Source organism: Sander vitreus, chromosome 5 (genome assembly GCF_031162955.1).
Source record: "Sander vitreus isolate 19-12246 chromosome 5, sanVit1, whole genome shotgun sequence".
NCBI classification, from domain to species: Eukaryota; Metazoa; Chordata; class Actinopteri; order Perciformes; family Percidae; genus Sander; species Sander vitreus.
Window position 1 is genome coordinate 20,711,998 of NC_135859.1, and position 13,239 is coordinate 20,725,236.

At 41.0% G+C, this 13,239-nt stretch overlaps 1 protein-coding gene across 2 annotated transcripts in view; it reads right to left on the minus strand.

The window, feature by feature from the left end:
- The window catches only part of pde4d (phosphodiesterase 4D, cAMP-specific), a 209,851-nt gene that overhangs the window by 157,179 nt on the left and 39,433 nt on the right, over nt 1-13,239 (minus strand). Inside the window, exon 3 of one of the 2 annotated variants that reach the window (XM_078250924.1) lies at nt 12,521-12,759. In XM_078250924.1, the coding sequence (XP_078107050.1) occupies nt 12,521-12,759 (239 nt within the window). Of the gene's footprint in view, nt 1-6,684; nt 6,993-12,520; nt 12,760-13,239 lie in introns of those variants that run through there. The other variant, XM_078250923.1, reaches the window with a different exon arrangement.

A 13,239-nucleotide genomic window follows, 5' to 3' on the forward strand; every position in this document is an offset into this window, starting at 1 on the left:
TAGCTGAGGTAGGGAGAAATCTGATTGCTACTTTACATAGAAAAAAGTATCTATAGCTGTAGTATAATAAAATAAAGTTCCAGGATTAAACATAAATCTTTATCCTATCAGTATTGACAGTATTTACTGTATACATCTATTACCATGATGATTTTAGAGATGTCAGAAAGCTTCTGACAAGAATGAAGCCTGCAGCACTATCGCCTGCAAATCTAACATCCTGTATGATGAATGACCTTTTGCCTTTCTCCTGGCTTTACTCCATGTTTGACTAAAATTGACTTCCCCACTTCAATTTGTCTGCACCATTGCCATCCTAATGCACATGTTCCTCTTTCAAAACCAGGGTAAGTCACAGACCTCGTCTGAAGAACATTCTCAATACACCTTCTCTTTCTGCCTGAATGAACAGGTCAATAAGACCCAGACAACGGGCTGGGCATTGTAATTATCAGCTCTGCCTGCCTTTCATACTGTGACACCAAACACATTTAAAAAAAAATTCAGCCAGAAATGATCACTCATAACCCATTTCATTACCCAAGCTACATGATGCTTGGGTAATGCAAGTTAGATCTCTGCTAATTTAGTACCATGTCCGCAATGTGTTCATTAGCATGTTCTGGACATATTTCACATTTCTGGGAGTCTATGTGTAGCAGCCTATGCAGTATGACTGGGAGTATGGCTGTGACTGGGGTTATATATAGTCACGTACCAAATAGCAGTTTCTGACTCGCTCACTAACATCCTTGGGATCTGATGACATAGCCAGGGGATTATGCTTCATACTGGCTAAAAACCTCATTCTGGCAAGTCACAGTAGGACAAGGAGGATTGGCTGAAGAAAAATCAACGACTGTTAAATACAACGTAGTGTGAGAGGGCAGGGGTACGTTTTCCAATCTGCTGCTGCTGAGGGGACAAAATGTCCAGTAAGGAGCTTCCATCGCTTCCCTCCTTAAATGTTACATACTTTTTTGTTTTGACATTTTAATTGCCAAATCTTGATTGCTATTTGACAGAGAGAATATAAATCATGATCCTCCTCTTCAATGACATCTCCACAGACAAAGAACCCACCCCCACCCCGCAGCATCTCCAAACAAGCAGCAGGAGAGCAATGGGAGAAATGCCATCTCCTCATTAACGGATGCTCCAGATTCTTGCTGAAGCCTTGAGCAGCGTCCAGGCCCAGCCTACATTGTGACACATTTGGGTGATGTGTTTTACCTTGGGGCTGCTGGACCTTGCGCAAACCAGCTACTCGGGCACACAAAGCTACAGCCACAGTCCTCTGAGGGAAAGATTTGCTGTCTCTCTCTATAACCAAGATTGATATCAACTGTATGTGTTGAGCAAGTAGCTGGCTCTTCTCATACGTTTTCTACAGGGGCACTGCATCAGAAATTGTTTATATCTGTCTGTAACAATCAGGAAGTATGTCTTGTTGATCTAACTTGCAGCAACAACTTGATTGCTGAGTTTTTCATGTGAAGACATTCTGGATTAGCTTTTTTTTTTTTTTACTAGGAGCACTGTTTTAACTCTATTACTGATAAATGTTTTGGTAATAAATACAGAAACTACAATGTGCTGTTTTATTTTAGTTCACAGTCACATTTTAATTGAATGGGGCTTAATAAATGCACATTCAGAAATTCTAAGTATAATTACTGTCATTACAGTGCAAACACCAAAACTAATACATTAAATGTAAACATGAGGTAAGTGGTCACTGGTCACTTTACTGTCATTACAGCATCAGAACAAGTAAACAACTTGTGCCTCTTCTTACTCTCCCTTAGAGTCCATCCCCCTGTGGGACACTGGAAGGCTCTGACGGCCAACCCTTCAGTTGGGCCTCTTTGATCTTTTACTGTGACAGAACTACTGTCCATGTCCTTGGCGTCCAAACTATTCAAAGCTAGATCCCTCCATACTTATTCTACACCAAATTTCTCACTCACTTTTAAAGCTAGTTCCCCTTTTACTCTCGTAATTTCCTTCTTCCAAAACAGCTCAGTTCAGTTCAATTTTATTTATATAGCACATTTAAAAACAACCATAGTTGACCAAAGTGCTTAACAAGCTCCGAAAGAGATAATATACACAAACAATACACAATATACAATACAAAATAACCAACAGTAGAGAAAGGTCAAGATATCAAAGCTCAACTTGAATTGAAAGCCAATGCATAGTAATGGGTCTTAAGCAAGGACTTGAATGTTTCAATGGTCTGAGCTGTTCTTACATGAATAGTTAGACTATTCCAGAGGTTTGGAGCAGCCACTGAAAAGGCTCGGTCACCTTTGTTTTTTAACCTGGATCTGGGCACACCAAGGAGCATCTGATTGGAAGACCTCAGTGCTTTGACAGGTTTGTGGACATGTAAGAGCTCCGATAAATAAGAAGGCAACAATCCATTTAAGATCTTGAAGACAATTAATACAATTTTAAATTCAATCCTGAAACAAACAAGAAGCCAGTGGAGCGTGGCCAAAACCGGTGTAATGTGGTCGTGCTTTTTGGTCCCGGTTAAAAGTCCAGCTGCTGCGTTGTGGACTAACTGTAACCGACGAAGGGATGACTGATCCAATCCAACATACAAAGAGTTACAGTAGTCTAATCGAGACGTAATAAATGCATGAATAGGTGCTTACCGATAGTACTTCCAAAAGTACACTTCTAAGCAGTTCTAAGAACTACTCTCCCCCAAAATCTTTTTTTCCGTTTGCATTCCCACTGGCCAAGTGGCCAAAGGGACTGGTAGGAGGGGTAAGGGAGTGACGCAAGCACGGCAACGGTCTTTATAGCATCGTCACTAGACCTTAGCGCCACATACAACAACAACAACAACAAAGCAGCATTCCTTCCATTCTCGTAGTAATTCACGTAATGTTTTGCACAACACAGACAAGGCTTTATTATACTCAGAACAGACCCCGCCTCTGCCTGCTGCCCTGTGGACGTGTGTGTGTGTGTGTGTGTGTGTGTGTGTGTGTGTGTGTGTGTGTGTGTGACGGCCGGCGAGCCGCAGGACACGCTTGTGGAGTTTAACTCCGAAAAGATAGTTAACCACAGGTTCCCGTTAATCTTATGATGAACATGTGTTGTGATATTTAAACAAACAAACCGTCAACGGCGAAATAAAAGGTGTCTGAGCAAGACTGGCCGAGCGACGAGCTAGAGGCCGGGGCAGGCGCTTGCTGGCTGTCGCCTCACTTCATGGAGGTTCTCCAATGAATCGTCAATTCGGCATCAATTTTCGCAAGACTGCCTATATTCAGTTAACAGTTATAACTGTTAATAACAGTTAATTTCTCGCCTAAAACGTTGTCAGAAGTGAATTTAATGATGAATAAGATGAAAATTGTTAAAAATGTCCCGTTGTTGCTCTGTCTGCAAGTTCCGAGGTTGGCAGTGGGCGTGACTTATAAGTTCGACCAATCAAGTACACCTAGGAAAAGGGAAAAAGGAAAAGACCCTGCTCTGAAGTAGGAGCTAAAAAAGTATGCTACTGAGGCCAGAGGAACTTAAAAATCCCCAAATTTTTCCTGTCGAAACACGACAAAAAAAAGTGTTCTAGGAACATTTAGTTCTAAGAACTGCAAAAACCCCTCCGGTCGGAAAGCCCCTTATGACTCTTTCGAAGTCATTGCATAGCAGGTAGCGCTTGACCTTAGCCAAGAGTCTCAGCTGGAAGAAGCTGGTTTTAACAACAGAACTAATCCCTTTGTCAAATTTAAAAGCACTGTCAAAAATCACACCCAGATTCTTGGTAAAAGGACGAATATGGGAACCTAAAGTACCAAGAGCATCTACACAGGCACTAAAATGTACAGCACGACCAAACGCAACAATTTCAGTCTTATTATCATTGAGACAGAGAAAATTCTGATCCAACCAAATTTTGAGATCACTCAAGCAGTTCAACAAAACAGTGGTGAAGAACACCAGGAGCAATTGCCAGGAGTTGAGTTTTCATTAAAACAAAATTATGACTGGTGTGTTAACTGCATGCCAAATTATTCAGCGCACACAAGGCCACGTGACCGATTTTCTGACCATAGACTGAATATAAAGAGAGTCCGACGTAGTCAGTTCACATAAAACACACCGGGGCTACATTCACTACAGCTGATTTCACGGAGAACAATGAGGGCAAAACAGTTTTACTAATCCATTTTAACTGAATATTCTTTGTGAAACTCAGCTTAAAACACCAGATCTGCAGCAGGTTACTGTGTCGCTCACTACCGAGCCTGTTTGTAACTGGTAGGCTACCGACAACGTGATCTTCACCTGTTCAACTGACTTTACCAGATAATACGCAACTGTCCTGCATAGGAACTAACCACAGACACTTGCCTTGTGCATGGACTCACGGCGGTGCACTGCTGAGAGTGAATAGGGAAAACATTGGAATAGATATTTGCCGTTATTTTAAACGAACATGAAACACTGATGCCAATTAGATTAATCTACGCCGTTCTGACCCTTTCCCTCTTACACACATTGGCCAACTCTGGCAGACTTTTCAACAAGAAATACATTTTTAAAAATGTTGTCACATTTGCAGGTCGCACATGTGCGAGTAGTTGTAATAAATACTCGCACTTGGTTGCAGTCTGGAGCCCTGGAAGATATGTAACCTGCTGCTGCCTTGTTGATTGGAAAAGTTAATCAAATGCATGGCTCAAATGTAAACACATGCATCACCTTTATATAAACATATTCTGTTCTGCTTTCACACAACAGCTGCAGTTCTGATTGTCTTGCAATATGTTCACCTGCATTGTTATTGTGGACAGTGTGTCATGATAGGATTGTATATTATGATTCCTACCCCTAAGGTGTGTTCATTTAATGAAATCCCCACCAGATGAAGGCCCTTGGGAGTCCCAGAAGACATTGAAATAAGAATTACAGAAACATGCAAACCAATGGTTGCACATAAGACTCAAAAACACTCAAATTACCTTATTGACCAGCTACAAATAATGGTGTGCTGGGCTGTGGTGTACAAGGGGGCAAATTTGATTTAGCCTGCTGTGAGTGTTCCTAAATATGTGGAGTACAATGTGCCTCTTACGTAATTAGCCTCCTATGCAAAATTTGATTTGTTTGGGTTAATCTCCGTGTAATTACCCTCCTGAAGCAAATATGAAAAGTGCTTGAATGATCTTTGATACAGTTAAATTACATGAATATCTCCTGTTACATTTCACTTTGTTAGGATAAAATGCAAGTTCAATTGAACATTTTAACATCAAAATGGGTGTTTTGGTCCAGCACACCACTTTGCAATGTCACTTCCATCTGTGCTCTACACGCTGCCTACCTCCCTCCCTCCCCCCATGTGAATGCTCTGCCACTGTGACAGGGACCATTCTGTCTATCGGCCAGGCAAGCCTGTGTGCTTTCTATAGTTGACTGGACATGCACGCAAGTATTACTCAAATCTATACCAAGAGAAAGAAAGGAAACAGCGAACTGTTTGAAAGAAACTTACATCGCCAACAGTCACTTAAGCCTGGGAGCTGAGGTGACCTTCTCAAATTTAATTTCTTTTTTTTTTTCTCCCTCCTTCCCAGAACAAGTAAGTAGTTAGAGCAGAAACATTTCCCCACACACCCGGGCTGTCAGAGTGCAGAGGTGCTTTTGTGTCTGTCTGTCTGTCTGTATGCAGGCAGGCTTCACTAAAACTGTCTTTACTGCAAACATTACTGCTGTCATTTTACAGTAGCTGCTCAGTAGCTGCCTTGGTTAAATAATGTGCAAGCAATACCTGAAGACCCAGCACTTGTCATACATGCCTGAAGATTATCCATGTGTAGTGAGTCAGATTATTGTGAGTGTCAATTCAGAGAATGTGGTCATCATGTAATAGTGATGATGTAAAGCCCTCCTACTGTATCTCTTTGAGTAATTTGACTTACAAACATGAACACTACGGATCCTAAAGCCAGTGGTATTAATCCCTAAAGATCACTTAACACTATTTTAAAAAAGGTACAAAGGGGCTGACAGCGTGTGTTGTGTTTAGGGCCATGTACATATGAATATTCCCAGTGACCTACCTTTGGTCAACGCCTACATCTCTGCCTGCCTAGTGTACCAGATAGAAACTAAAAGATATGAGCATAAACATAAAAGCCTAACTATTAAGCTAACACTCACTAATTTATTTTTGACTTTTTCGAGAAACGAACCTGTCATTCTCGGCTGACACATATTTCTGACAAAAATAAGCGCCAGTAAGCTCCGTTATTATAAAACATATTAAAACAGATTTAGGTTTTGGGATAGCGTGTGTCTATGAGTGAAAAACAAACAAACGGCAATGTTTTTATGAGGATAATTTTGCGACTATTTTATTCTTTTTTTACCTTTTCGCTATCGACTTACCAAGCATATAGCCTACTTTATCCGTCCTTTCTTTACCATTACAGTTAGTGTACACAGTAAATGCTTTCGACGGTGCGAAACAAAAAGTGATGAAAAACAGAGGTCGAGCATAGGCGAAGCCAAAAATGAATAATCTCCTCAAAGTTAGGACTATATACGAGCCGAAAGACTTCTCTGCTCTCGCGCGTCAGGCATGCACACAACGCCCATCTTCATCGAGGGGAAAAAGAGACACAAGATGAAGAAATACAGTTTCCCTTTTGCCCTTACCGTCGAAGACCTTGAAACGACGACGGCCACGACATCCTGGATTTCTTCAGCCCGGGTCGGTGCCCCGTGTCCACTGCGTAAGTCCGGTCCATGTTCCTCGGGTTGAGGTATCTCTCGGTGTCCGAAAAGCCTCTTTGTCTCACGCGGTCGTTCTTGCGCACTACCAGCGCGTGGCGGAGCGGAGAGAGCGCTGGCTGGTTCTGCTGCCTCCACAGATGTTTGGGCGCCTTCGCACTCACGCCGGTTCCGCCGCCGGCAGACGCAGTCTCGACTTTGCCGCAGGCAGGGTCCATTCTCGCCTGGTTGGTTTTTAAATACTTTGTAAAAGAAATAAACACTTTAGGAGCATTCAAATGGAATGACCTGGAGGAAGGTGATGGAAGGGAGAGGGGGGGACTGAAACACTCCGACTTTAAAGGTGTTTTTAGAAAATAAATAAATCCGAAGACAAAATTAGAAATATAAGTAATCGAGACAACTTTTTAGTTACTCCAGCTGCTTCACGTCCACGTTGTTTTTTGGAGCTCAAGTAATGAGTTTAACTCCATCAACTTTATTGTCACTGCCCTGCAGAAACACACTGGACAGAGCGAAAAATGAATCCATTTACGCATCACGAGGTAGACCTCTATGCGGTTTGGAAAGGGGGAAGTGTCCCAGAGCGAGGCTGCGAGGAGGAAATCGACTCAAATGAGTCTGGTTTCCAAGTGCTCCCCGCTTTCTCCGTACACGCCCATTTAAGCAAGGTGTGCGAGCAGTCCACACGGGCGGATGGTCTTTCCATAATATGCAAACTTCAGTAGTTGTGGTTATCTTGATCCACGGTGTGCGTAAATCCAGCCAGACGTGATGACACTGTTCTTCCTTTATCAAGTCCCCTGGAAGGAACAAGCGGCGACGGAATATAGTGAGCAGGATGATAAATCAAACATAAGGGACCCTCCCGAAGCACCTCCCCTGAAATCCTCTGTGAGTGAAAAGCAGGCCATGGGTGTGGACAGAGAGCCAGGTGACCAAATCATATAACAACACTGAACCAGTTTCAATATCCAATAGTCCAAATTATATTTAGGCTTATCACAAAAATGCAGTTTTTGTAGTGTAGAAAAGGTGGCCATAGCTAAAAGAATAGAATTAAAATACGGAAAATATATAAAACAGCAGGCATTTAACACTGCATTACAGGAGGGCCATTACAGGATGTATGTATGTGCCTGTGTTGTCCACAGGGCACAGAGGAGTGTAAACATCCAGCCACCTTGTTAAAGCTTTCCTCCTCTGTTCTGTTTGTCATCATGGGGAAAGGGGACTTTCTTAAACTTCCGTAGCAGCTCAAGCCCATTACTCTGTGAGCAAACAGTGTGGGGATTGCAATCTCTCCTGTTTTAACAGAATACATGTTTTTTCTCTCAGAAACAAGGTGACCTAAAACAGAAGTGGCAGGTAACTGAAATGGTGGCAGGACAGCACACAGAGCAGATAGAATAGGTGAGTGCCTACCTTTACTTGTGTTGGTCCACCTTTACTTCTGAAGTTAACCATACTCCCTGCAGGAATGCACTGATACAACAGCAAAACTGAATACTGCACATACTGACAACTGACCTGAAACCTAATGTGTATATTCATTTCATTTATTTTCCATTTCTTTGTTCCTAAACAAGGTCATGGGAACGTTTGTATCCCATCATGCAATGGAAGTCATCACCAAACAATGTACCGGATGCAGAACCTTTTACATTTGCACAGGTTGCAAATATGGATATTGGATTTCATTTGTAAACATGTTGACATGTGAATCTGTCAGTAGTCAATACGGCCATTTCAGTCAGCATGACGAAAACAGTATAACTAATATGTTTTGATATACATTATCTTCAATAAGTTTTAGATTGTAAGGCAGTTCACAATAGACAGCAGTCCTCCCTAACCCTTACAAAATGTAATATGTAAATGTAATACTGTAGGATAATGACTGAGATAACTATTAGTGCGGTATCTGCGCCAATGCTTGTTTAAAAGAGAAGCTTATCAGCCAAACCTGACTAACTCACAGTACGTAGTTTCTTAGGTCACGACACAATTTTATAACCCTTACAGAATATAATGAAAGTAGCGAATGTAACTACGGTTTGCGGTCAGTAATGATGAAATAGAATATCTGAATTTAGGGGAGAAAAAGTGGGATCTTAAAAAGAAAATGAAATTTAAAAGAAAATTAAAAAGAAAGTAGAAAAACATAATGTATATGACTCAATTCAATTCAAGGTGGCTTTATTAGCATGACAGTAGGTACAGTGTTGCCAAACTCTTGGGATGAAATTTTAGTGTTAATCAATGTAGCTGGTTTTGATCCAGTATTGAGCCAATATGTAATACTATTATTGGTACTGGTACAGCGTTTGTCAGTACAAATTTATATCTTAACAGGCTCTCTTAGGACGTGTATCCACCAGCACAATCAATGTATGTTTATGTATTTAAGGCACGTATTTTAAGGCATGTATTTTAAGGCATTGAGGGCTATAAATTATGTCAAATCTCTGTTCTTTCTATAGATTAAACAAAAGAGAGAGCATGACTATGAGAGCATCTAATGGAAACACGCAGTGGTGCACTACTTTGTGCAACTTCTTGCCCCATGCATTAATACTGCAGATAGTCTTATTAAGCCACATACAAAGTTAATGTCACTAAATTATCTCAAAAGTTGCAGTTGGAGAATTTTGTGAGGCACGTCTTTCATCCTTAATGGTTTACAACTGTATATTTCTTCTTCACAGCTGTGCTGAATTATAGATGATTCTAGCTCGAAGCAAGGTTAAGATGTATGGCCTTTGTTAGATTCTCCCCATCGACCATTTTTCTCTCTACAGTCTATATTTTTTTCTTAAACTTAGTATGTCCTGTTATGAAAGCAGTCAGTCTTGCTTGATGTGGTGTTAACACGATGGGACATGACTGATGGTTTAATCGGTGGGCTTTTTACACATTTTGATTTCACATCAAGTTGTGTCTTTTTTTGGGTGCTGCAGGCAATAGTTTTGAAAAGTAAAATGACAAAAATAACTAGTTTTTGAAATCCTACAAGAAAAAGATAAAACAAGAAAAGGCAATGACATAATTAAAAATGGTTGATACAACCGACAGTGACAGGCCTGTCCTGCCTTTGTCTTTCAAATAATCACACAACCCCCTTTCATATAACCCAATCCTTATCCAGCCAGTGTAACATCATTTTAAAAAAATGGTCACACTTGGGAATAGTTTGCCCTTTTCTGAAGTTCACATAAAGGTTTTCTGACAATTATTCAAAAAGAAAAGGCTGCCTTTAAATCTGATGCCTGACACATTTTGGCATTATCATGACTGTAGTACATTTTTCGGTATTGACTATGTTTCTTCATTATGGTTGACAGTTTCTGTGTTGTGAGCAATGTAAATGTGTGACGCACCTAGCTACAGACAAAATATATTCTATTTCCTGGAATCAACACATTCTTGAAATTTAAGCACTAACCTTAAAGCAGAGAAAACTATTTCAGCACTGTAGTGCATCTGAGTTGCCATGAAAATTGCTCTGCCTGCCTGAAAATGTAATTTAGAGCTTATTGACACCAGCTTTTCTTGTTTCCCTCAAAAGAAGTCTACAAGTCAATAACACTTTCTCCTTGTTTAAAGTCTCTCCTTGTAACATATTATCTAATTAAAGCCTTTTTAACAAGCGTAGCCCTTATTAATGAGCTGTAACTCGCTCATTACTCTATTATTTATTTAATGTAGGTCTCATCATCCTTGGTGAAGAGAGAGAAAAGGGCAAGACAGCAACATGTAGGGAAAAGTGGATGCATTTTCTGTCTCATCTGGCACATGGCGAGCCATTACACTGTGTTATGGACATAGCATGATGCTGGTAAGGGATATACAGAGTGTTCTGAACCATGCCATCACAATCAAAGACATGTCAGAGGAACACCACTTTCTCTTTGATTGACGAGAACTGTCATCCCGTTTCCATGTACAATACTAACCCAGGGCAATGGGGACTGAATTTATATGCTATTTCCACCTGTCTGGGTATATTTCTGGACCATTCGTTGAGTGAAATTAGGACTTCTCCATTGGACCACTGTCTTTGATACAGAATGCTGTTTGCTGTTTGTTTCTGTCTCCCCTCAGAGGATGAAGCTGGTTAGAGACTTGGTGTCTGTCTCTGCCAAACTTCATTTCATCTAAAACCGCTCTGATACAACACATTCTCCGGATAGGGTTTGACTCTCTTCTCATTGTTGTACAGTAGGGTCCTGTTTTCCAAGCATGATAGACTGTGAGTACACACTAAAACTAATACTGAGCATTTCTCATACAGCTGTTTACACTCTATTTCATAAAAATAAATAGCTGTCATGACCTCTAAAAGCCTGTATGATATGTTACAGAAAATGTAACACAAAAGCTTGGATAATTACAGTTAGAACTATATAAATAAATGACATGTATAAGACTACTGGGTTGTATAACACTGTAAATTAATCAAAACCACAGTGTTAAATGCTTTTTCTGCACTCCTCTGAGAGGTTGTTTTTATTTTGTTTATCATCTTTCAAACGGTAAATTATCAATCTTTTTATTTCACACAAAATCGTACGAGGTACAATTCCAGTAAAATGTTATCCCATCAGCTCCTTCAAGTTGTGCATGATTCATCATAAAGCAGAATGTGGCACATAGAAAAATAGTCACCCGGTTGAATGGCACCGGCACTCTAGGATCCAGTGCATTACTTTCCCCGTTTTAAGATTAGTAAGTGACCGTGGTGACAAACAAAACATCTATTTGGCCTAGTTATTTGATGAGTCACACATGAAAGCAAGAAGCCAGTCAGCGATAATTTACATACCAGTTGTTTGCATGGTGTTAGTCCACGACACATCAAGCATACTATGCATTACTATTATTATTTGGTGTAGTGGTGGCCTAAAGGTTAGCAAGCTTGTGACCTGGGAGGTCGTTGGTTCAATCCCCAGACCGACAGAATACAATCTGTGTGGGGAAAGTGAAAGAGCAGCGCTTGTCCCTCCTTCATTACCACCACTGAGGTGCCCTTGAGCAAGGCCCTTAACCCCAACCGCTCCAGTTGAGCTGCTCAGTGGCCAGCATATCAGACTGTGGTTGTACTGGGCAGCTTCTAGGTATGAATGTGTAACTGTGTGAATGTGATCAGGGCGATCCTGCAAAAGAGAGTTTGCCTTTCAGTGAACCTTACCTGAATAAATAAAGGTTAAAAAAAAAAAAGAATTACTGCCAACCATTTTCCAGATAACACTGAATTGATTTCCCACCTTTCAGGCAGCCAACTGTTAATTTCACTACAGTATGAAGCTGAATTTGCAAAGGTTTGAAAGTTGCGTGGTAAAAGGTAATTGCTATTGGAGCAGGTTTGAACACCTCCAAGAAGAATTTTCAAATAGTCTATTTGCAACATAAAGTTTATGAAATGTTTACTGTGATGGATTGCATATCGCAAGTGAGTTTTAAGTCTCTTTAAGTAGATTTTCATACCATACTGACATTGATATTGACCAAAAACACACTCAAAATGTGTGGGATTCTTTGGATTGCAAGCATGTAAACTACACACAATCTGTAGCTGATGAGAAAACATCACACAGCCATCAAATGCATTTCAATCTGTACGGTACTGAGCGAGTGATGTGTCCTCAGTCACTTCAGACAGCTGCTGTACTGAACCACTTCACTCACCCTCCCCCCCCACTCGAATCACCCATTCTATTGAAAGACATTTTCTAGTTAAAAAGAACACACACAGTCCTACCTGCTGGTGTCAGCGGAAGTGATGGCGATGAGTGGTGGGGTGCGTAGTGACAGTGTTGTGGGCCGTGGTGGAACTGTGACTGTGTCTGACTCTGACTTGCGATCACAGTAGTACTGCTCTGCCAGTCTAAAGGCCAAAGGGGGCAACTGGACTGTCCGGCAAGACAGCCTCCGCACCAGGAAGGGCTCCATGCAGGTGACTGGCCCCGGCTCTGGGGAGTCAGATGAATTATCGGACACCTGGATGAGGAGGACAGACGTGTAGGTGAATTCAAGGAAAAGATAGATCAGAATAGAAAGAAACAACAAAGGTGAGAAAAGGACTTCACGCATATTAGTAGTCAAGTGTAAATAGTAAATTGGTCAGTAGTGGAGGCCTGGTTAGCTCAGTTGGTAAAGCATGCACACATAGAGATTTCCTCCTCAATGCAGCAGCTGTGGGTTCAACTCCAACCTGTGGCCCTTTGCTGCATGTCATTCCCCCTCTCTCTCCCTTTCATGTCTTCAGCTGTCCTGTGGAAATAAAGGCCTAAAAATGCCCCAAAAAATTATCTTTAAAAAAAAAAGGCCAGTAAAGGGTTTTAGTCAATGCAGAATCCAGTTTTTAACTAAGTTCAAGGTGTGCAATGTTTGGATGGTAAAAGCAATAAAAGGTTAACAAGTGTAATTAAATTCATTTGATGTGTTGCCATGAAAGGCCATAACAACCAACATATGGCA